Source organism: Talpa europaea (genome assembly GCF_964194135.1).
Source record: "Talpa europaea genome assembly, chromosome: 2".
Taxonomy (NCBI): Eukaryota; Metazoa; Chordata; class Mammalia; order Eulipotyphla; family Talpidae; genus Talpa; species Talpa europaea.
Window position 1 is genome coordinate 114,570,901 of NC_140068.1, and position 22,103 is coordinate 114,593,003.

Consider the following 22,103-nt stretch of genomic DNA (forward strand, 5'->3'; position numbering starts at 1 on the left):
AACAGTCAGATTGTTGTCAACTTGATGAGTCTCTATGAACAGACTTAAGTAAGAAGTTTGTCAAAATAGATATTTTCTTTTCTCAGGGCCAGAGACAGTGCTTGCAGCTACAGGGATTTGTTCAGAACATCTTCAGAAGAAGTAATGACAGAATGAGGAGGTGGACAAAACAAAACAACGAGGTCAGCACCTCGGAAATAAAACAAAATCATAAACAGGGAAGTATTTCTTTGTGAAAAGCACTGAACTTCAGGTAAGACAGCAAAGCATAGACCTATGGCATTTCTGTTCCTGTCCCCTTACCCCCAGTTCCATCAGTTCAACTGAGAGGGGTAATCTGAAAAAAAAAAAAAAAATACCTTGACTGCCAGGCCAAACTCAGGAGATATGGAACAACTGTCTATTGAAATGACAATTCCTCCAGCAAGAGAACATGAAGCCCTGAGGCTCTACTAGTCTGCGGCTGAAGTCCTGTGCAAGATAAGTGACCAGAGGATGTGCAAGGATTTAATGGGGAGTTCTGGAGGTGAGACAACCACAGTAGCCAGATAAACTCTCCACAGCTGACCAGGCTGACCAGAGATTCTGCATGATCATTAGATGTCAGAGTGGACTCAGGCCACCTGCACATCCCTTGCCAACAGAGCTCACACCTACACACAAAGATGACACAACAGAATACAGCTGAAAGTAAAAGCCTGGGCAGACAAAAAAACAGCCTGAAATTTGAACGTGCCCCCCAGTCCACACAGATCCATTAGCAGAGAGTAAAAAGCCTTACTAACTTTACCAGGTCAACCACTGATCGATCTTGGGCTGAGCACAACTAAAGCTATGCTACCACAAGCCTGACCCTAGGAAGCTGGGCTTAAAAGTAACAACAACAACAACAACAACAACAAAACTGAACAGAGACATGAGGAGACACATCATATGAGAGAGACAAGTCTTGGAGATTAATTCCAGGCACATAAACAAACAAACAAAACAACAAAAAAACAACCTGTGGAGACCAGAATCAGAATCATGAGCAGACCACTCAGAATCCAGAGTTGCTACAATATATTATTTATTGAATAGAATGTAAAAGTCAACAAAAAATCTAGATACATGAAGTGAAATAAAAAAGGGTAACCCAAACTTATGGGAAAAAACAGTCACTAGAAACTGTTTTCAGTGTCCACAGATGTTAGATGTAATGAGTTCTGACATCCAAGTAGCTATTATATGAAGATATGCATTCAAAGGACTGAAGGAAACGATGTTTAAAGAATTAAAATAAAGCATAATACAAAAATAGAGATATCAATAAAGAAATATAAATTATAAAAAAGAGAAGCAAATGAAAATCCTGAAGTTGCAAAGTACAAGAAATGAAAGGAAGTTTACTAGAGGCATTTAATAGCAAATTTGGGCTACCACAAAAAAAAGTACAGTTGATGACAGATCAATAAAAATTAACCAACATGGGCAACAGCAAGGAAAAGCACAAAGAAAAATGAACAGAGCTTCAGAGATCTATGACAGAATGCCAAGTTTACCAACACAGGTGTAATAGGGGAAGATAAAGGAGCAGAAAAAATATCTGAAGAAATAATGGCCTAAAGCTTTCCAAATTTGATGAAATAGACAAAACCATTAATCGCCATATACAAGAAAATCAGAAATATGATAAATATGATAAAGTCCCAAATATGATAAACACTAGGAAATTCCATTCTAAACTCACAGCACTCAAACTTCAGGAAGGTAAAGGCAAAGAGAAAAACTTGGAAGTGGCAGGCAAAAACCAACTTCTTATGCAGAGAAAAGCAAGACAATGAATAGCAGACTTCTCATCAGAAATAGCAGAGGCCAGGAGACCGGTTGTTAAGAATGTTGGTGGAAAAAAGCAAAACTAGGAGTCAGGAATTCTATAACCATAAATTTACATTCCAAAACTGAAAAAGAAAAAAGGAAATATTCATGATTTTTCTAAAAAGAGAATTTATTGCTAGAAAACATGCTGTATAAGAAATACCCTGCAGGAAAGTTCTTCAAGTTGAATGGAAATGATACTGACAATAACGCAAATCGACAGGAAAAAAATGAGTGCCAAAAATGGTAAATATGTGGGTACATATCAGACTCCTAATTTTTTTATATTAAATTATTTGAAAAGCCTAAGATTGTATATAGCCATAACTTAATACTATACAGCTGGGTTTGTAACATACAAGAATCAAATGTGTATGACAATAATAGCATAAAGAAAAAAGAGAACAAACTGGAACAAAGGTTCTATATTTTATCAAGGTTCAATTAGTAGTATTCTCAAATAGATAGTTAATACATTAAGGTGTACATTACAATCTCTAGAACCACCACCAAGAAAAACACTCAAAATTATAGCAAAAATTAGTGAAAACTATACATGTAAAAAAGGGCAGAAAGAACAAAAGTATGAAGCAAATGGAAAAAGAGCAATGTGGCAGACATCAACTCAACAATAACAATAATTAACATTAATGTGAATGGGATATTCAAAAAACAAATTGTCAAACTGGAAAAAAGAGCAATTTCGTGTCCAAAAGAGATAAACCTTAGGTTCAAAGTAAAAGGAATAGAGAAAGATACATTAAGCAAACAGAAACTCTAAGACAGCTGGAATCGCCTTAATAATATCATGTAAAACAGATGTTCATGACCAATTTGACCTAAGAGGTCTCTACTGAACACTCCAGTTAGCTGCAGACTTGGACACAATTACTTACAGCAACATTCTTCCTAACAGTCAAAACCACCCAAATGTCCATCAATTGGTAAATGGACAAATGTGATATACTTATACAATAGACTGTTACTAAGCAATAAAAGGTAACAAAACTCTGGATACATATTACAATGTAGATGAATCTCAAATACACTGTGCTAAAAAGCTAGACATGAAAGACTATAAATTGTGTGACCCTATTATATTAAATGTACAGAAAAGGCAAATGTAAAAAAGCCAGAAAGTAGACCAAAAGTTACCTGGAGCTGGTGGTAGAAGCAAAGCTTGACTAACGGGTTTAGGGAAATTTGGGGATAGGGAGACATGTTCTAAAGCTGGATTGTGGCAAAAGTTGTATGACTCCATAAATTGACTGAATATGATTCAACTTAAATGAGTTACAATGGGTGCATTTTATTGCACATAAATTATGTCTTAGTAATAACATTACCAAAAAAAAAAAAAAAACACATTGTGCAGTAGCTTGACTGAGGCAACTAACTTCTGTCTGGAGACTGAAAAGGGCATTCTTTGCATTCTTTCCATAAAATAGTGTATGGCCAAATACAAAATTAATGCAAACTCTAGCTCATCCAAGATGCTAGCATGGATCTCATCACAAATATGAATTAATTCCATCAAAATATACAGAAAGCCAAATAATGCATGCAACCCCTCTGTCACAGTCATAAGGCTTCTCATACATGTTTACTCAATGTTCACTGAATAAAGTTTTACTAAATGTAAAATATATTTACTTATATGTTCACTTATCAAGTGTTTGCACAGCCATCTGGACTTTCTTATGCAAGTAATTGTGGTCTTTATGTCTTCAGCTATAATGTCCAAGACATCACAGCAGGGCCTATGAAAGTTCAGAGGTCTCTGAGTGTTGTGGCCAAAGCAGCCCTTCGTTTTTACCACACTTTGCTATAGATTGGTCCTGTTTCCTGTTTAAAAAGAAACATTAACAGCTATTGATTCTCATACCATTTTTTGAGCATGTTGCTAACACTGGCATGGACCAAAATAAAGAAGCTATGTCCCAATATGTCTATGAAGAATTAACGCTGTTTTCAAAAGTATTTCTCAAACCATTGAAACAGCTATGATGAACTGAATCAAGCCTTTCCTTAACATATTTAACTTAAGCAAAATAAAGTAAAACAAAACCAGAACACAAAAGTAACATTTTCTCTACTCACTCTTATCCCATATGCCAAAAGCACCAGAAATAGAGAATTACTTGGAGAATAAAGACAGTGTTGCAGGGAATATTGAGAATTCAGATATACCAGTTTAATCATGTTCTCAAAAAATAAGTACAAATCATAACGCTTTAATGTGTCCGTGGCAGCTGTCACTCAGATGACCATGACCATTCTCAAGGTCACATTCTCAGTCGACCACTCAAAGTCACTGAACTATCTCGGAGGGTCTATTTTTCAGAAGGGGCCACTCTCAAAGGCAGCTTTCTTTTTCTGAAAAATAATCCTTTATAAGACATCTGAGGGCCTCCCTGGTGGCAGTGGCGCAAGGGGTTAAGAAACAGCACTACAAAGCTATCTGCAGCCACTGCAGCACATTCGATCCCTGGCCAGGGAGGTGACCCACATGGTGCAGCAGACCTCTCCTGCCTTGCCCGCTGCTCCCCGTAGCAGTGTATTTCAGTCAATCCACCTGTTCTGCTCCCCACTCTGTCTCTGGTGAATACTCTCACCCACAAACCTCTGGCCTGCACCCCAGCTCTTGTATGCATAAACAAATAAATCTTTAAAAACAAACATGGTGTACAACATTGCTGCTTGTGCTCCTTTTCTACCACTATGAGTTAAATATACAGGTGAATAGAGACAGCACAATTAGAAAAAACAGCTGGCTCCCTGCCCACTTAGATCCTTTGGGTGGAAACTCATAATCCTGGCATCAAAACAGCAAGAACAACAGAAAATTTCTGGAAAGACCAATTCAATCCCTTGAAGCTCTACATTCATCTTAGTACCACAAGCAAAGGAACTTCCCGAACAAGTGAGAATTCCCTTACCATGCTTGGCAGACAAAGAACCCTTCACTATTAAAGCAGTTCTAGGTTTCCTATAATTCTTTCCTACAGGCCTCTATAAAAAGATAAAGCATTCCTACTTATTCTCAACATAATGGAGTTTTTACAACCAAATAATCTAAGTCTCACCTATTTCCTAGACAAGGTCAGCAAACTTTTTCTATAAAGGTTAGGTAACGGTCTCCCCGGTGGCGCAGCTGTTGAGTGCTGGGCTGAGAAGCTGCCCGCAGCCTCTGCAACACCAGTTCAATCCCAGCCACCGGGTGAGGGTCCCACATGGCGGGCAGACCTCTCCTGCCACCCGCTGCTCCCCTCAGCAGCATATCGTCAGTCTGCCTGTTCTGTTTCCCGCTCTGGCTCTGGTGAATTCTCTCACCTTCCCGCGCTTCTGACTGTACCCAGTGCTTGTATAAATAAATAAATAAAAATCTTCAAAAAAAATAAAATAGTGCTGAAACTTAACCTCTTGTGCCACCAGGGAGGCCCCATTGATATTAAAAAAAAAAAAAGGTTAGGTAAATATTTTAGACCCTGTGAGCCGATTTGCAACTACTCAACTCTGCTTCTGTGGCATGAAAGCAATCACAGACAATATGTAAATGAAGGGGCAAGATTGTGTTCCAATAAAACTGTATTTACAAAAAATTGTATTTGACCTCTAGAACCTCTAGATACAGTTTACTAACCCATTCCCTAGAATAACAGCTATTTAAGCTACAAAGGAAATTATAGATCAACATCGTTCTGCCCAAGCCCTGCCTACTCCCATGACTTGCTCTCTATACAGATACTAAATTCAAGTTATTTCCTCAAGGTCATATATAGCTTTCTTGTTAATTTGTTCACATGCACAAAGATTTTCTGTAATTCAAAAAAAAAAAAAAAAAGAGTGGGAAAGAGACTGCCTCAATAATTTAATCTTCCTATTTTATGATGTCAATCAATCATACTAAACCTAGGTGGAAGTACTTCTGTTTTCTAAAAAAAATACACTTTATTTTACAGCACAGTTTTAGGTTCATAGCAAAACTAACCTGCACAGTCTGCTTACACACATGCACAGCATCCCCTCCATCAACATCTCCCACTAGAGTGATACATTTGTTAGAATTGATGAACCTACCCCGAAACACAGTTTGCATTAGGGTTCATCTTGGTGTTGCACATTTATGGGTTTGGACAAATGTGTAATAATAATCCATCATTATAATATCACACTGAATAATTTCACAGCCCTAAAAAATTCTCTTTGTACAGTTGTTCTTTAATTTCAAAATAATATAATTTGGCCCCTAGCCTGTGATATATCTTCCAAAAACACTGAAAATTTCTATATGATTTGCCCCCCCATTCTTTTCTTCTGCCAAAATCGCAAAACAACTGATTTTCTCTGGGCTAATGCACAAAATGACTTAACAGTACTGTAAACATTCTTTGAGCAAATTAACACATCCAAAGAGTATTCTGGGACTGCTTTTGTACCACCCAGAAGCAAACAAGATACAAACAAGCTGCACAAAGTCAACTCACTTAACTCACTGAAATGTCTCTGGCCAACTTTCTCATCTGTAAAATGAGGAAGGTGAACACAATGACCTCTAAAGTCTCTCCTTCCCAGTTTTCAAACTTATAATTCTCTTGGATAGGCATATAAAAAGCTAGCAATATAAGAGCAACCCCTGGCACAGCACTGGCACTGTTTAACTACCTTTCGGGGTCCCTGTGTACCAGCTCAGTTAATTTTTATTTATTTTTAAACTATCAAACACTGCCCCAATTGTATGTTTAATCTTTTTCTATAGTTGGATACTGTCACTACTAAGCAGTTATATGTTAATCTTATCTTCCTCCTTTCTGGCCAATCTGAAAGAGTTGGACAATAAGCACATATAAGCACACCTCAAAATGCAAAACAGTAAGTATGTTTGAGCAAATTCATACTATAATCACATCAGTACATAGAAATATAAAGTGCACATAAGCACATAAAAATCAAGCTTTGTATCAGTTAATTAGATAATTCTTAGGGAATTAGGGGCTGCTATTCACATAGTAAGCAACTATTTATTTTGTATTTTATATATACATATACACACGCACACTTTTGCATGGTAACACAGCCTTAAAATATCTTCTAGAACAAAATTCATCACAGCAAATTTCGAAAAACTTTCTGAAAACTTTTCATTTTTTAAGTTGTAAAGAAAAAAAGTCAAAATGCAACACTTAGTGCCTCCCTGCTGGCACATGGGTTAAAGACACAGTGCTATCAAGCTATCACCAGGTACTGCAGCATGAGTTTGATCCTGGCCAGGGAGATAATCCACATGGTGCAGCAGACCTCTCCTGCCTTGCCTGCTGCTCCCCTCAGCAGTATATTTCAGTAGATCTCCCTGTTCTCCTCCCCTCTCTCTGTGATGAATCCTCTCACCCCCTTTTTACCTCTAGCTTATACTGGAGTTCTTGTATGCATAAATAAATAAATCTTAAAAAAAAAAATTGCAATGTTTAGTGATCAAAAACCCTTACCTCTGAAAGAATTACTAAGAAAATTGAGAAGAAATGAACCTATGTGGTTATATCTTTTGGGCTGTAGCACACAATGACTAACAGTAATGCAAACATCAACTGCTTTATAAGAAAATCCTAGCAATATGCAAAAGCATCCTCTTAAAATATATTAGGACCTCCCATGGTGACGCAGGCAGTTGAGTGCAGCACTGTGAAGGTGTCCACAGCCTCTGCAGTGCAGGTTAGAACCTGGAGGGCCAGCAAGATAACCACATGGCATGGCAGACCTCTCCTGTCTCACCCGCTGCTCCCCTCAGCAGTGTATTTGGGTCAGTCTGCCTGTTCTGTTGCCCACTGTGAGTCTGGTGAATCCTCTTACCGTCCTGCACATCTGGCCTGGACCCCAGTTCTTGTATGCATAAATAAATCTTTTAAAATATATTTTAAAAGAATTACATATGTGGGGCCTCCCTGGTGGCGCAGGCGGTTGAGCGCCACACTGTGAAGCTGTCCACAGCCTCTGCAGCGCAGGTTGGATCCTGGCCGGCCAGAGAGATAATCACATGGAGTGGCAGACCTCTCCTGTCTCGCCCACTGCTCCCCTCAGCAGTGTATTTCGGTCTGCCTTTTCTGTTGCCCGCTGTGTCTGGTGAATCCTCTCACCCTCCTGCACATCTGGCTTATACCCCGGTTCTTGTATAAAAAGAAAAAATAAAAGTCTTTAAAAAAAAACAAAAAACTGTGATTTAAAAAAAAAAAAAAGAATTACATATGTGAATAAAAAAATAAAGCAATTTATTCACAAAATATTTTTCAGGTAACACAAGAATCAACTTTAGCCCAGACTTGTCCAATTACACAGCTTTTTTTTTTTTTTTTACCACTAAACATTTGACAATTTTACCCAGTAACCACCTGTTTTAGTGTCTAATATTTAACAGGACAACTGACCATGGTCAGAGATATGAAGATGCCATGTTCAAGAAACTGAGGGGGGGGGGCAGGAATCACTCTATAAACTAGCTGTATAGTAGGTGAGAAGAACAATGCACACTTTATAATATAAAACCTGTCAACACATAGGAGTTAGTTGCAAAAAACCATTTGATGTTCTCTTGGCTTGTAAAAATGGTGTTCCAGATTTCAGTGTAAAAGCAACCATAGCTCTTCTGTGTGGCAGGCATCTGTTTCCCATTCCAGCTCTTCCAGCCCAGCCAGTGTTATGAGGTCCCCAATATTTCTCTCCAGGTCGTTGATGTGACTACTCACATCATCAACTCTTCCAATGACCTGGTCAGACATGGTATGAAATTTATCTTGCATCTGTTACAGAAGAGTCTGCATTACTGAGATAAGATCCTGCATGGTCTTGGGGGACTGTCTCAGCCATCTCCCCAGTTCCCAGTTGGCAGTAATGTCTCAAACCATCACCTACACTTCCTGTCTGACCACACAGAGTATACTGCACTCTAAACATAAAGGCGAAAAATGTATATACATACATACATGATAGGACTTTTAGGCTCATTATCTATTTTTCTACTCTATGATAAGATAAAATTATACCTCATCAGAATGTATTTTGTGCAAAGATGTTCTAAAATAAAATCATTACTCTGATTAATCACATTATTTCAATACATTTTGTATTTGCTTTTTTTAAAAAAAGACATTTGGTTAATATTAATAAGCATTCAAAAAATCATTAAATAAGCTCTCAACATGAGCTAAAAATAATTATCTGAAAAAAGTGACCTGTTATATTAAATCTATTTTTCTATTTTTATCATAGTCAAATTAAATAATATCATCTACTTACATGATAGGTCTTGATGACTTTGCTAGCTTTTCCACCTATGTCCTCAAAAACTACTTTTTAAGTTGTTATTTCCTTTCTAGGTACAATCATATACAATTTTTAATACACTGTGGGGTTGTTTTCTCTATAAGGTTTCTGACTTTTCAAATTTTAAGGCTGTCAGCATAGAATCATTGACCTAACATTCAAATGTGGAAAAAATGATGCATTAACAGCTGGAATTCCATCTGAAAATCATTAAAATTAAGCCTACTCTACTTATAAGCTCAACAAGATAATCCCACATAACAAGAAAACACAAAATTTTATTCATGGTAAATGACTTTATAAAACAACCACTAGAGTGAACCCAAACAGTGATAGCAAATGAAAATACTCATATTAATCAGATTACTTCTGAAATCTGGGTTGTTTCTTTTCTTTAGCTTCACACATGAGGAAAGCAGAAGGTAGAGAAACAGCACCTTCTCAGACCCTAAATAACTACAGCAGTTCACTTCAATCCCACATATGCATAACATGGACAGTTTTGTAACAGTTCAGTCATATTAAAATAGACGACTTTCCAATCAGTTCCCTGAAAGCTAAATACAGACAGGACAAATAACTTCATTCAATATTGTCAAAAATGAAGCAAGGCATGAATGAGTCTGGGTGAACAAATGGAGGAGGTACAATGGGTAAGAATTTTCCTCCCAAAATTATTTTCTGTACTTATCTTTCACTTCCAAAACCTGAGTAGTCAGAAAAGATATTATCTATAATCAATGCTGAGCACAGATGCAGCTTTCTTTATGCAGCATCAAAATGCAGCTAAAGGTTTCATATAGATATTCCTCAGTTTCCTTTGTTTGCAAAGCACAGGCAACCCCAGTTTGACATAAGCCAGTTTTTTTAATAAAAAGTAACAGATCTCTTTAGTGAGTATTTACCCAGTATCAGGCATTGTGCCAAATGCTTATACTTCCCATGTCATCTAATCTTCACACATTAGCCCTGTTTTACAGGGGAGGATAGCAACACTCCCAACTAGCCCAAGGCCACACAGCCAGCCAGCCATAGCAAGAGGTCAAACACTTTACCATTATATTAAATACACAAAAGGAATAAAGTCTAGGTCCTATGGCAAAACCTCATATAAAACAAATTAATAACAACTACTTGGTTGGTTTGTTCACGCAATTTAAATTTTGCATTACAACCATTTTAGAAACTATTAAATATTGGAAGAAGCATTTACTACCTGAGGTTTGAAACAGTAAACAAATGTCTTGAGTACAAATCAACTTTAACCCTCTAGTTTTGACATATAAAATTTTGTATCCAGCTAAGATGATAGAAATGTAGGAGAACAGTTGCGATGCAATATTCAAGTACAATAAGGCACCTGTAAACGCAAGAAATGGAGGCCCACTGTATGTTACGAGAAGGTGTGATGGACAGAGAAGAGTAGGAAAGGGGAAAAATCTCAAAGAAGTGAAATTTTCCTAGTGAGACCTCGAACACAGAGAAAACATAATGAAAATGGGAAGGGGACTGAGATATTTAGAAAAAGAGGAGCAAGCATCCATGCTGGATATGCATGCTGAGCTCCTGAAATGGCACTAGTTATCAGACTCAATGCAGAACAAGAAGATCACAGCGTGGACAGTTTCTCCGAGCCAAACTCAGTCAGGACTTCAGACTTCATCTCATAGAGTGATGGACATCCACAGACCCCACATGCCTCTTAATTACTTCTCACATGATAATAAGACGGCTCTCAGAGGGAAAGAAAAACGCTCCAACTCTATAGCATGTTCAAAGTTAAATGCACTCAAGCAATAAAAACAAAAAACAGCTACATCAAATTTTCAAAATATGTTTCACATAAGGTTAACATTTAGTATTTTCCACAATGACTTCCTGATCTTAAAGAATCTGTGAAACACTAGGTCAAAAACAAATAAGGGCCTTCCTGGTGGCACAAGGGGTTAAGCACCGCCTATGAAGCAATCCACAGCCTCTGCAGCACAAGTTCAATCCCTGGCTGGCCAGGGAGAAACCCACATGGCGAGGCAGACCTCTCCTGTCTCACCAGCGGCTCCCCTCAGCAGTGTATTTCAGTAATCAGACTGCCTGTTCTGTTCCCCGTTCTGTCTCTGGTGGATCCTCTCACACACACACCCCCACCCCTGCCCCACATCTCTGGCCTGTATCCCAGCTCTTGTATGCAAAAATAAATCTTTAAAAAAAAAAAAAAGTGAAACATTTTTAAAACTTTGATACACATTCTCAATGACAACTGGCATAGCACAAAAGCAGCATTCTTAGTTAAGAGGACTGACACATGGTGCCTGCTAGTGCCCTGGTTCCTCCCTCCATTTTGCCTGAGACCACACAAAGACCTGGGAAGGCAATGGAGACAAGTGATCAGTAAAGAATGACCGATGGGGAAGGGGACTGCCCTGCTGTCATATTCATCAAGGCCACTCACAGGGGCTCTGGCCCTAGAATTGGCCAAGAACACTTCTCTAGCGAATCTCTGACAACATACAAAGCTATCTTTTGAACATCAAATGCTTCTCTCACGTTCTGAAATGTTTTATTCAACCTCACAAAAAACAGGCTGCTGTTAAACTTGACCTACCCGCATCAGGCAAACAAGCACCAACGAAAAAGGTTCTAACTGGTTTATATAGCCAAGAGCCAAAAGACTGGAATTCAACAAAGCCCGCTCTTATAAGCTGTAGAGATTATCCATCAGGTCAGTTATGGCCCAAATTTAGGTCCTGGCCTTAGCATGTCAGTTCTCTTCATACTTTTCCACTAAGAACCTCTAACATCAGAGAAGGGCAAATCTCATCTCCTTATTGGATGATAGCTTATGAATGCCTAACTTTAAATCCCTGCAAATTTTATATAATCCTCCCTGAAAGATCCTTGTGTACATACTCACATAAAGATACAGGTAAATTCATTATTTCAGAAAGTTACATTATGCTTATCCTGTGGTTTTGAATAGCCACAGGACTCTCCCAGCTGAAAAACCAAGAATAAATCAAAGAAAATTTACATTAAGAATTAAAACTATCATGCAAGCACAATAAACATAATTTGAATTTTTTAAGTATAAATCTTTCATCATTACTAAATTACCAAACTAAGACCAGTATTTCACAAACTATTTTCCAAAAAATTCAGTCTAGAAAGAGGTGATGTGTTTAATGAAAACTCCTAACCTAACAGCCTGAGTACTATGAGCACAGTACTCCTCACAGCAAGCTGGGCTATTACTCCCTTTCTGGTTTTCTGATTTCCTCTCTCCAATTTCACAGCTAACTTTATGAATTAGGTCTTCTATAAGCCAAAGCAGTGGGTCACAGGTCAAGTAAAACAAACATGATATCCTGTCATGTGAGATACAAAATAAGTACTAACAAATTTTTACTGTTAATGTTTACCTGCTTACATTAATCCCCCCAAACTGTGCCTAGAGATGAAGTCCTCAAACACTTTTTTTTTTAAGATTTTATTTATTTATGCAAGAACTGGGGAACAGGTCAGAGGCATGGGAGGTGAGAGAATTCACCAGAGACAGAGTAGAACAGAACAGGCAGATGGACTGAAGACACTGCTGAGGGGAGCAGCAGGCAAGGCAGGAGAGATCTGCCCCACCATGTGGGTTTCTCCCTTGACGGCTGGGAATCGAACCTGTGCTGCAGAGGCTGCACACAGCTTCACAGCACGGCGCTGCGCCACTGGGGAGGCCTTCAAACACATTTTTAGAAGGAAAAGAGATTTTTAAAGTGTTACACATTGGCACTCTCTTGCCTTTGTGCTTTTCATATCTGAATTCTCCCAACCAGAATATTTTCTCCCTTATTCCTCTCTGGGTGAGGTAACTAGCTCAGATGGTCACCTCTTCCATGAAGCTCTCCACTACTCGGAGTCAATGTTACTCCTCCCCTAGGTCTGGCAAGTCTGCTGGTGCCACCTACCAGTCCTTACTAGGCTATCTTATGCTAATCTACTCTGATCTTTTCTTTAGTGGCTGAGAGTTCATAATTGCCTTGGTCAAGCAACGTTCTACACTCTGGCTGATAGGCCACAATTCAATTTATTTCAAGTTCTCCTAGAAAACATTAAAAAAAATACTAATTTTAGAAAACAAGTTTTCCTATTAAAACTTTTAACTCTATAAATTCTACATACTAAATTTAGGCTCAGATTTGATGGACCCTCATGATGTGATTCCTCCTAATCTCCCACTCTAATCTTTACTTTCTTTCCCTCTTATCCTCTAGTAATGGAGGATGAATGAGATTCCCTCAAGTTCCCCAAAATTACATGACAGAACCCCAATGAGGTGTTATTTTCTGTCCCTAAATCACTATCTGCCCCACTCCAAACAAGGATAATAGGATCCCTATCCCTGTAGAACATCCATACCTCCTTGCTTTTACCTTATCTTAGTAGCAGAGTTACATGCTTACCTATCACCGCTTATTAAGTCTACGGTCCTTTTAAGGTTGTAAGTTTCATTACCATTTTATCTCTAGTACCTGGAACAGCACACATGAAAGGCATTTAACAAGTATCTGTTGGGTTGTATATTTATTTGCTATACAAAGGAAAAGAGTCTATGATCTAAAAACTAACAGGCTGACCACAGTCTGAGGCATACAGCAGGGAAGGGGAGAGGAAAGGAGTCAAATCAGGGGAGGGAAGAGCACAAGGGACTGTGGTGATGGGTCTCGGTGCTGTGGTGGTGGGAGAACTTTGGGGACTGCACCTGAGGGGAAAAGTCAAATGCTGTACTAAAACTAACAATGATGTAAGAAAATAAATAAATTTTGAAAAAAGAATACATGGTCTAAAAATCTGCACCGTTCTGGGCATCCATGTTACCTAGACTATTACAGCATATATTTTAAATATAAAAAACATTATTTATAGCCTAAAGAACACTACCTCCCTTCATTCAACAAATATCTGGACTCCCATCAGCTGCCAGGAATTGTGCTGAGCTGAGCACCTGCTGGCCCCCAGGCTGCCCTCTATGGATAGAAGGACTATAGCAGCTGGGCTCAGGACTCCGCATGCCCACTTCAGCAGGCACTTGAAGGTGCAGAGGTCTAAGAGCAGTAAATGAGAAAAGGCCCCTACTTTTGGTAGTACAGATTCTACAGAGGGAAACAGGGAAACAATTTCAATTTTCAACATTTTCTATAACTCTGAAAAATCAGACTTCAGCACAAACTGCTTAACATTCTCCATTTAATTCCTCACCTCACTGAACACTGGTACTATATTCACCAATTCACTTGGGCTGAGGAACCTGCCAATTCCAAAATTTCTAACACTCTTTTAGGCAGGAAAAGCACTGTTTTCAGATTTAAGTGGGAGGCCACAAAATTGACATTTTCAATTATCACCTTGCAGTGACTGACCACATTTATTTCATCAGGAGCATTTTCCATTTATTTGTTCGATTTTTAAGTCCTTTCTTATCTTACATGTATCTGAGAATTTCTTTTTTCTGTAACAGCAAATATTCCATAAGACGATCTCATCAGTTTGGAATTTTATTTAACAGTTCATTGCTTAATACTACTACTTCCTCATCTACTAAAGTTAAATATAGAAGATAACTGCTATTCCTGGTTGATGAAATACTTCAAAACAACAATCTCTTAAAACAATAAGCTAAAATAAGCTTATTTTCCTAATATTAAACTATCCCTTCACAGTTAAAGTGAAAACACTCCTTTTTTTTTTCATCTCGGTATGAAACATATAGTACATACATTTTTGGACAATTGCTTCCTCATAGAAAATAAGTCAGTCTGCCTCCAAGCCTGAAAATAATGATCTCTGAGAATATCAACTACAACTCCCTTCACTTCTTACTAATCTAACGTGTAGCACAGTACAAAACCAAATCTCAAATGAGCATGGGGGAGGGGAGGAAAAAAATTCATCTTGAATGAGTTGGTAAAGAATATTCAACCTCGGGCCTCCCCAGTGGTGCAGCGGTTAAGCGCTGGGTTGCGAAGCTGCCCGCAGCCTCTGCAGCGCCAGTTCGCTCCCCGGCTGCTCCCCAGCCACTGGAGAAGGGTCCCACATGGCGCACAGACCCCTCCTGCCGCCCACTGCTCCCCTCAGCAGTGTACTTCGGTCCTTCTGCCTGCTCTGCTCCCCGCTCTGGCCCTGGTGAATGCTCTCACCCTCCCACGCTTCTGACTGTACCCAATGCTTGTATGTATAAATAAATAAATAAATCTTTAAAAAAAAAAAAAAGAATATTCAACCATTAATTTCAGATTCCTTGATCCAAATATGGTTCCTGTTGAGACAGTATATCTCAGACTTTAATACCCACATTTAATGGCTGAGAAAGCACTGAAATTATGTCAAATTCAATTCATTCATTCAACAAGTATTTATAAGCATCTCCCGAGACAAACTGTGCAAAGTCAAGGGGAATGCATAAAACGTGGAACCAACACCCCTGAAGCTTGACACGGATCAGGGTTGACAAGCGACAGCCATGGCTGCCACCAGAAATACTTATACTTCACTTCTATTTCATGCAGAGCCTTACCTCTTAGATTTCTGGGATGAATCTGTTTGGTTCGAGGCATCTTCTTTGATTCAGAGACCCCTCTTTCTTCTTATAAATTGTAGGAAGAGCAGATCACAAAAAGGTAGCTCCATAAACTCAACATTCATCACTTAGTCCATGTGCTGAAAGGAAAAAAAACAAAAATCACATTTACTACCATCAAAAGAAAAAGATTTCAAGTTATGACTTAGTGCATCCACTACCCTTAAACTCAACAAGAGGTAATCAAGCTAATGATCACTGCCAAATGTTACTTACCAAATCTTAATTAAACATAAAACAGGTCATTTTGGCAATTTGGGCTTTCTCATTAGGAAACCAGAAAAAAAAATTAAAATCACTGTACCTTTATCAGAGAAGAGTGAAAAATTAACTGAGTTGTGTTTCAAAGTAACATTACTGGGTATAATTAAAATATAGTAACAGGCTATATAAGGAATAGTCACACTTAATATAGGACTCCTATTCATTAGCTCTTTGGGGACAGGGGTTGTGTCTCATTCATCTTGTTTTACTAAGGTAATTCAGTTAATACATGTGGTTGCTATTTTGGCTGCTCCCCAATTACTCCAATTCCCCCTTCTAGGTGCATGGTAATATGGTACTTTTCTATCTTCCTGTGTTTCACTAGAATGTGTGACCAGTTCAGCTAATGCCCTGAGTGCCACAGACAAGCATCAATTCCAAGCTGGAGCATTTATATAATTATGAAAGGAAAGTGCTCCAGAGCTTTTCCCTCCGTCATGGGGCAGAGAGGTATTGATCTAGACAGTGAATCTAACAATACAATTGAGCTCCTGCTAACCCAGCATAATCAGGTGGCATTAACAATTAAGGAGACACTTTTTGTTTTAAATAAATAAGGTTTATGAGTTATTTCTTACTGCAACCTAGACTGTTCTGATTTACGCATTTTGAAAAGAGTAATCTGAAATACAATATGCCGAAACTGTAATCATCCCAAACCTAATCATCTCCTTTCCCAAATGAGTCACCTTCCACAAGATTCTTAAGGATCCTAGAGCTAAAATTTCAGTTTTAACTTCCAGCTATAAAGCTAATAAGCAAAGTCCATTATGTTAAACATTAAATTATGTTTAATCACTAAGCAAAGATACAAGAATGGAAGAGGAATGCTTTGTTTAGAACTTTTCTTATAGTTAGTACTTTAGAAGAATGAGTATGCCTACTGAATGTCTAAATACATTGGGACACATCATCTAATTGAATGCAAATAACAACTGGTAAGGTAGCTATTATTTACCTATTTGACACAGAAGATGGGGAGAGAGTAACTAACTTGCCATGGTCAGCAAAGAAGGAATAAGACACCACATTACCCAGTTACTCTAGGTGCTTATTTCCTCAGTGGAAACCTCTCCAGGCTTTATTCAAAAGGCTGGATAGTGCAACAAGTCATGACTTTTTAATTGGATGTCAAAGCAGACTGGGTTCAAGACAGGCTTTATCCCTTACTGTATGACCTTCTTCAAGTTACTTAACCTCTCTGAAGATCAGATGCCCCTCCTAGTTTCAGATCAGAAGATCTAGTTTCTAGTGTGAAATGAGAAAATAGTATCCAACTCAAAGGGTTGTTGTGAGGACTAAACAATGTAGATGCTTTGTTCACTGCCTGGCACACAAAAATACTCTAATATTAATTCTCCTGAAGAAAGCCTATAAGGAAAAGACTATCTAATTTCCTAGTATGAGACATAAAAACTTACGGTTTCATTACAGCAAGGGAAAAAAAAATAAAGAAAAGGCAACAATAACTTCAGTATTTTATCCCCAATATGGCTATTATGTCGACACTGCCCAGAAATATTTGCAATACTTTTAACTGCATGGGGATGAGTGTGAAATACTATATACATTTCATCTAGCACTGAGCTAATTGATCTACGTAAGATATGGTTCCTCAAGTCACTGCACTACATACAACCACCATCAAATTCACGAAGCTTCTCATCTCAATAGACAAGTCCCTGTCATTAGAGTCAAACACTATGTGCGAATGCACCGCTACGTCCCTCCCTGAACTTAAAAGCTTTAAAATAGTGACGATATTTGGAAGTTTTTTTTTAAGCGTGAACTCCGGTTGTAATACAATCGTGTGATCCCACAGGATCAGGAGCACAAAGGTGAACTACGCAAATTTCCAATCCGTAACAGCGTTCAGCTCCCCAGTTCGTTGCCTAACCACTGTCCCTCGCTGCCCATCCCACGTACAAACCCTTGTGGGGGAGACAGTGGGCATTTTCAAGGCTAGCACCACTGTAGCGGCCAGGACGAGTGATAAACCGTTTCTTGGCAGGAAAGAAATAAATACTACATGGAGTAAAAACATGACACGATCAAAAAGCGTAAAGACAGTTGCAAGGAGGAAAAACATGAATGAATGTGGAGGGCGGAGCCTGGGAAAACCCCTCTGCAACGCTGCACTGAACAAAGCGCTTCGCATGCCAGGAGGAGGGGGGAATGGAGGTGCCAGCTCGGGAAGGAGCCCGGAGAGGATGCGGAGAGCCGGAGGAGGACGAGGACGAGAGGAGGCGAGCGCGGCAGCCCTCAGACTCCTCCTCGCCGCCAGCTTCGCCACTGCCCCCTCCCCTCTAGGGCAGCAACTCCTCACCCAGCCCGACCCCAAGGCGAGCCGCGGCGACCCGCCCAAACCCACCGCCCCCTTGCAAACTGCTGCAGGCGCGGACTCTCAACCCGGAAAGAAACTACCCAGGTGGCTGGGAGTAAACATGCACTTAGCGCAAAGAACGAAAGGAAAAGCAAGCCACAAAGCCCGGAGGTTGGGAAGCCGAGGCCTGGTCTCCCTCACCCCCCACCCCCCTGCAAAATGCGCCTGCGACGGGAACCGGGGAGGGAGGCTGGGTCCCTCCGTACCTGCTCGCCTCGCAGGACCGCAGCTCGGGCCGCCCGCGCGCGGCGAGGGCACCCCGAAGTGGCAAGTGTCTCCCGCACGCAGCCATCCCCTCCGCAAGGTCGGCGGCTGCACACACACGCACACACACACACGCGGCGCCTGCACGCCCCCCGCCCGCGGAGGGGGACGCGGTCCTTCCCCCGCCCCCCGCCGCCCTCCCAGCTGCAGCGCCCCCGCCGCGGAGCCCGCGCCGAACCTGCTGCCCGGACGCCCGGCGGAGCCGCCGCCGCTGCAGCCGGCCCGGGAGCTGCGCTGCTGATGGCGGCGGCCGCGGCTCCGAATCCCCGCGACCCCCGCGCGGCGGCGGAGCCAGGGATCCCTCCTTCACTTGACAACCCCAAACACAAACATAGCCTCCTCCCGCCGCGGCGCCCGGCGCCCCGGCTGCGCGCCCCCCGCCCCCCGCGCCGGCAGCAGCCGCCCCAGAGGCCGGCGACGGGCGCTCACACCACCCGGCGCTGAAATATTAAACAGGGGAGCCGGCCGGGGGGCGGGGGAGGGCGCGGGGCGCGCGGGCGGGGGCCGCAGGCGGGGGGGGGGGGCGGCCGCGCTCGCCGGCGCCCCCGGCCGCGACCTGCCCGCCGCCGCCGCCGGGGAGGGCGCACGGGGAGTCGGGCGGCGAGCCGGGGTGCGCGCCGCGGCCGGGCGGGACGGAGCGACCCGGGGCGCCGGGGCCCGGGGCGAGGCGGGCGGGCGCGGGCTTTACCTCTCCCCGGGGCAGAGTAGGGCACGTTTAGCGTCTTTAGGGGCGACGGGAGGCGCGCGGGCCGGGCGGCTCGGGGGAGGGAGGGCGAAGGTCGGAGGCTTTCCCGCGGGTGGGCGGGGCGGCAGGGGATCCCCGGGGGCGGGGGGCGGGGAGGCTGCGGGCGGCGACGCGCAGGCGGGGGGGCGTCCCCCGGCGGGAACCGAGGCGGGGGCTGGGCGGGGGAGGGGCGGGGTCACCCGGGGCGCGGAGGCCCAGCCGGACCGGCGCGGCCGCCAGCCGGGCCCCGCCGTAGGGGCGGGATGGGTACCCCGCCCCGCCCCGCGGGGCGCCTGGAGCCCCGGGTCTCCCCGGCTGGGCGGGCCCGGGGCCGCGCCTCCCCCCGCCGCCCGCCCTCCCGCGACTCCGCCCCGCCCGGCCGCCGCAGGGACGGGAGGGGGCGAGGGAGGCGGCGGCGCGGCCCGAGGGGGAGGGGCGGGGTTAGGGACGCGAGGGGCGGGAGCCGGGGTCGCGCCGGCCGGGGGACAGGCGCCCGGCGGAGGCGGGGGCGGAGGGGCGGGCCCCGCTGGTCACGCGGCCCCGGGAAGGCCTGGCCGGGTCGCGCAGTTGGGGGCGGTTGGTGCGGGAAGAGGGGCGGGGACGGGCGGGGCGGGAGTGTCTCTTTACCGTCTCTTTACTTTCTAAAGCAGGATGTGGGCCGGCCCGGTGACGTCATGGGGTCTCCCAGCCCCGCCCCCGCCCCCGCCCCCCGCCCGGGCCGTAAGGGGGAGGGTACAGAAGGGAGGGCGGGTGATGGGGGGTGAGGGGGGGACCCAAGGGGGTTTCCTCAGCAACGCGTTAGGGAAGGGGAAAGTCATTGTGAAACTTGAAACTCATTAACTTTGAAAAACAACTTTAAAAAAACGGAGGGGGGGATGTTGGTTTAGGGGGTGGAAGAGGACAACGTTAACCCGAACTGAAACCACTTTTTGGTGGCGGATGTTCTATTAAAAGACTGAGGAAAGCCAAGGTTATTCCAAAGGCCGCTCCTGAGCCGGCGGTGGTTCCCAGAGCCCGCGCCGCGAGCGCGGTTAACCCTTGAGGGTCCGCCTCGCGGCTGCGCCCCGAGGGTGAGGTCCCCGGCGCCGGGAAAGAAGGGGTGCGCGGCTGAGCCGCTGACCTGGCTCCGGGAACGCCCGGGAGGACCAGAGGGGAAAGGGGAGTAATTACCATAAACCAGAGTTTGACCCCGGCTGCTGGGCTGCTGGAAAGCACTGAGGAAGCAAGGAGTGGAAATCTACAGGGACGCAATCAGGAGGGGCTGGCCCGGGCTAGGGGAGCAGGTTTTCGGGTTTAGACCTAAAGAACATTACAAGTTTGGGGCTCAGAAATTGCACATGTGCACCAAAGAAGCAGACAAGAGTGACTAAGGAGCCACGCCGAACTTGGGAGAAAAATGATAAATTAAAAATATTAATGCGGAAAACTTTGTCAGATTCTACCAAAGTGCTTTTTCCCCTTTTAAGGTATAAAAATGCTAAACGACCATACACCCACCTCGCTGGCCATCTGTGCAATCTAGAATTGTTTTGTTCTCTGGGGTTTTACATAAAGACATGTAGATTTTTCCTGCTAGGATACCCTTGAGGAAATCCTACCTTTAGAACACTTGAGCTAAGAAAAGCTTCACGCATCAAAAATAGCAATGATTAAAAATGAAATACTCAATAATGGCGAGCTTGTAGCCAAAAGCAATGTCATGTAAAGGGGAGAGAGGGTGATGCCTATTCAAAATTAAGTTTGGTCGAAACAGCAAAGATCATTCATCACCTGCCTAAATTTGAAATGTTAACATATTGTGATTCCAACCTTGCAATAAGTAACGCTATTTTTACATGTTCAACGTGATGTTATCAGCTATTTTATGAAATAAAATGACATTAATATATTGCAATTACAGAAAGTAGGTAATGTAACTTTCCACCTGGATATCTAAATCAAAAAAATGAATAAATAAATAAGCACCTATTCAAATGTGGAAGTGTACTTAATCTTTCTGAGAATAAGAATTCAGATAGTTTGATAATTTCTTCTACTTTTTGTCAGTTGGGAAGTTAAAAATACTAACTGAATGAAAATATTTTTGACCCAACCGTTGTTGAACATGACAGAAATACATACTGTGAACATAATATTTATATGGCATTTGGCATTGCGGTTAACTTTTTAACAAATTATATGTGCAATTTGGAGTTACACTAGGTTAATTTTGTCATTTCAATCTGTTAAAGAACTTTTTGTTAAATAAACTGCTAACAATTCAACTTTCATGAGCACAAACCATAAAAACTTTTCTTTGAAAGACACACACTACCAAACAGTTTTCCATCTTCTATTTTCAAATCTTCTTTTCCTCATTCTGCCTACAAGTCTAACCTCCGAGTTACCAGCATGCAGGGAAATTCAGCTCAACTAAAAAGTAACTAGTTTCGCACTAAATATTTTGTGGCAAATTAAACCATTTCTCAAAATGTATCTCATAAACGGAATGTGGGAGGGGGTGAGGGGCAATGAACCAGAAGATAAATGGGAATGGGAAACCCCAGTTAGAACTGTCAAAAATTCTGGAACAGCGGTGGGAGGCGGCTGGACTTTGCAGAAAAAGAACCTGAGGGAGGCTGCTGGGGACCGGGGCTCCCCGGCTGCACCTCCCCTGGCCGTGCGGCCGGGAGTGG

The 22,103-nt window shown here is 42.5% G+C and overlaps 1 protein-coding gene across 1 annotated transcript in view; it reads right to left on the bottom strand.

Moving 5' to 3' along the window:
* The window catches only part of HIVEP1 (HIVEP zinc finger 1), a gene marked incomplete at its 3' end in the record, with an annotated part of 137,531 nt that extends 121,505 nt beyond the window's left edge, over positions 1 to 16,026 (bottom strand). Inside the window, exon 1 of the mRNA XM_084227754.1 lies at positions 15,731 to 16,026. Coding sequence (XP_084083880.1) covers positions 15,731 to 15,770 — 40 coding nt within the window. The 5' untranslated portion in view covers positions 15,771 to 16,026. The remainder of the gene's footprint in view (positions 1 to 15,730) is intronic.
* Positions 16,027 to 22,103: the final 6,077 nt, after the last annotated feature.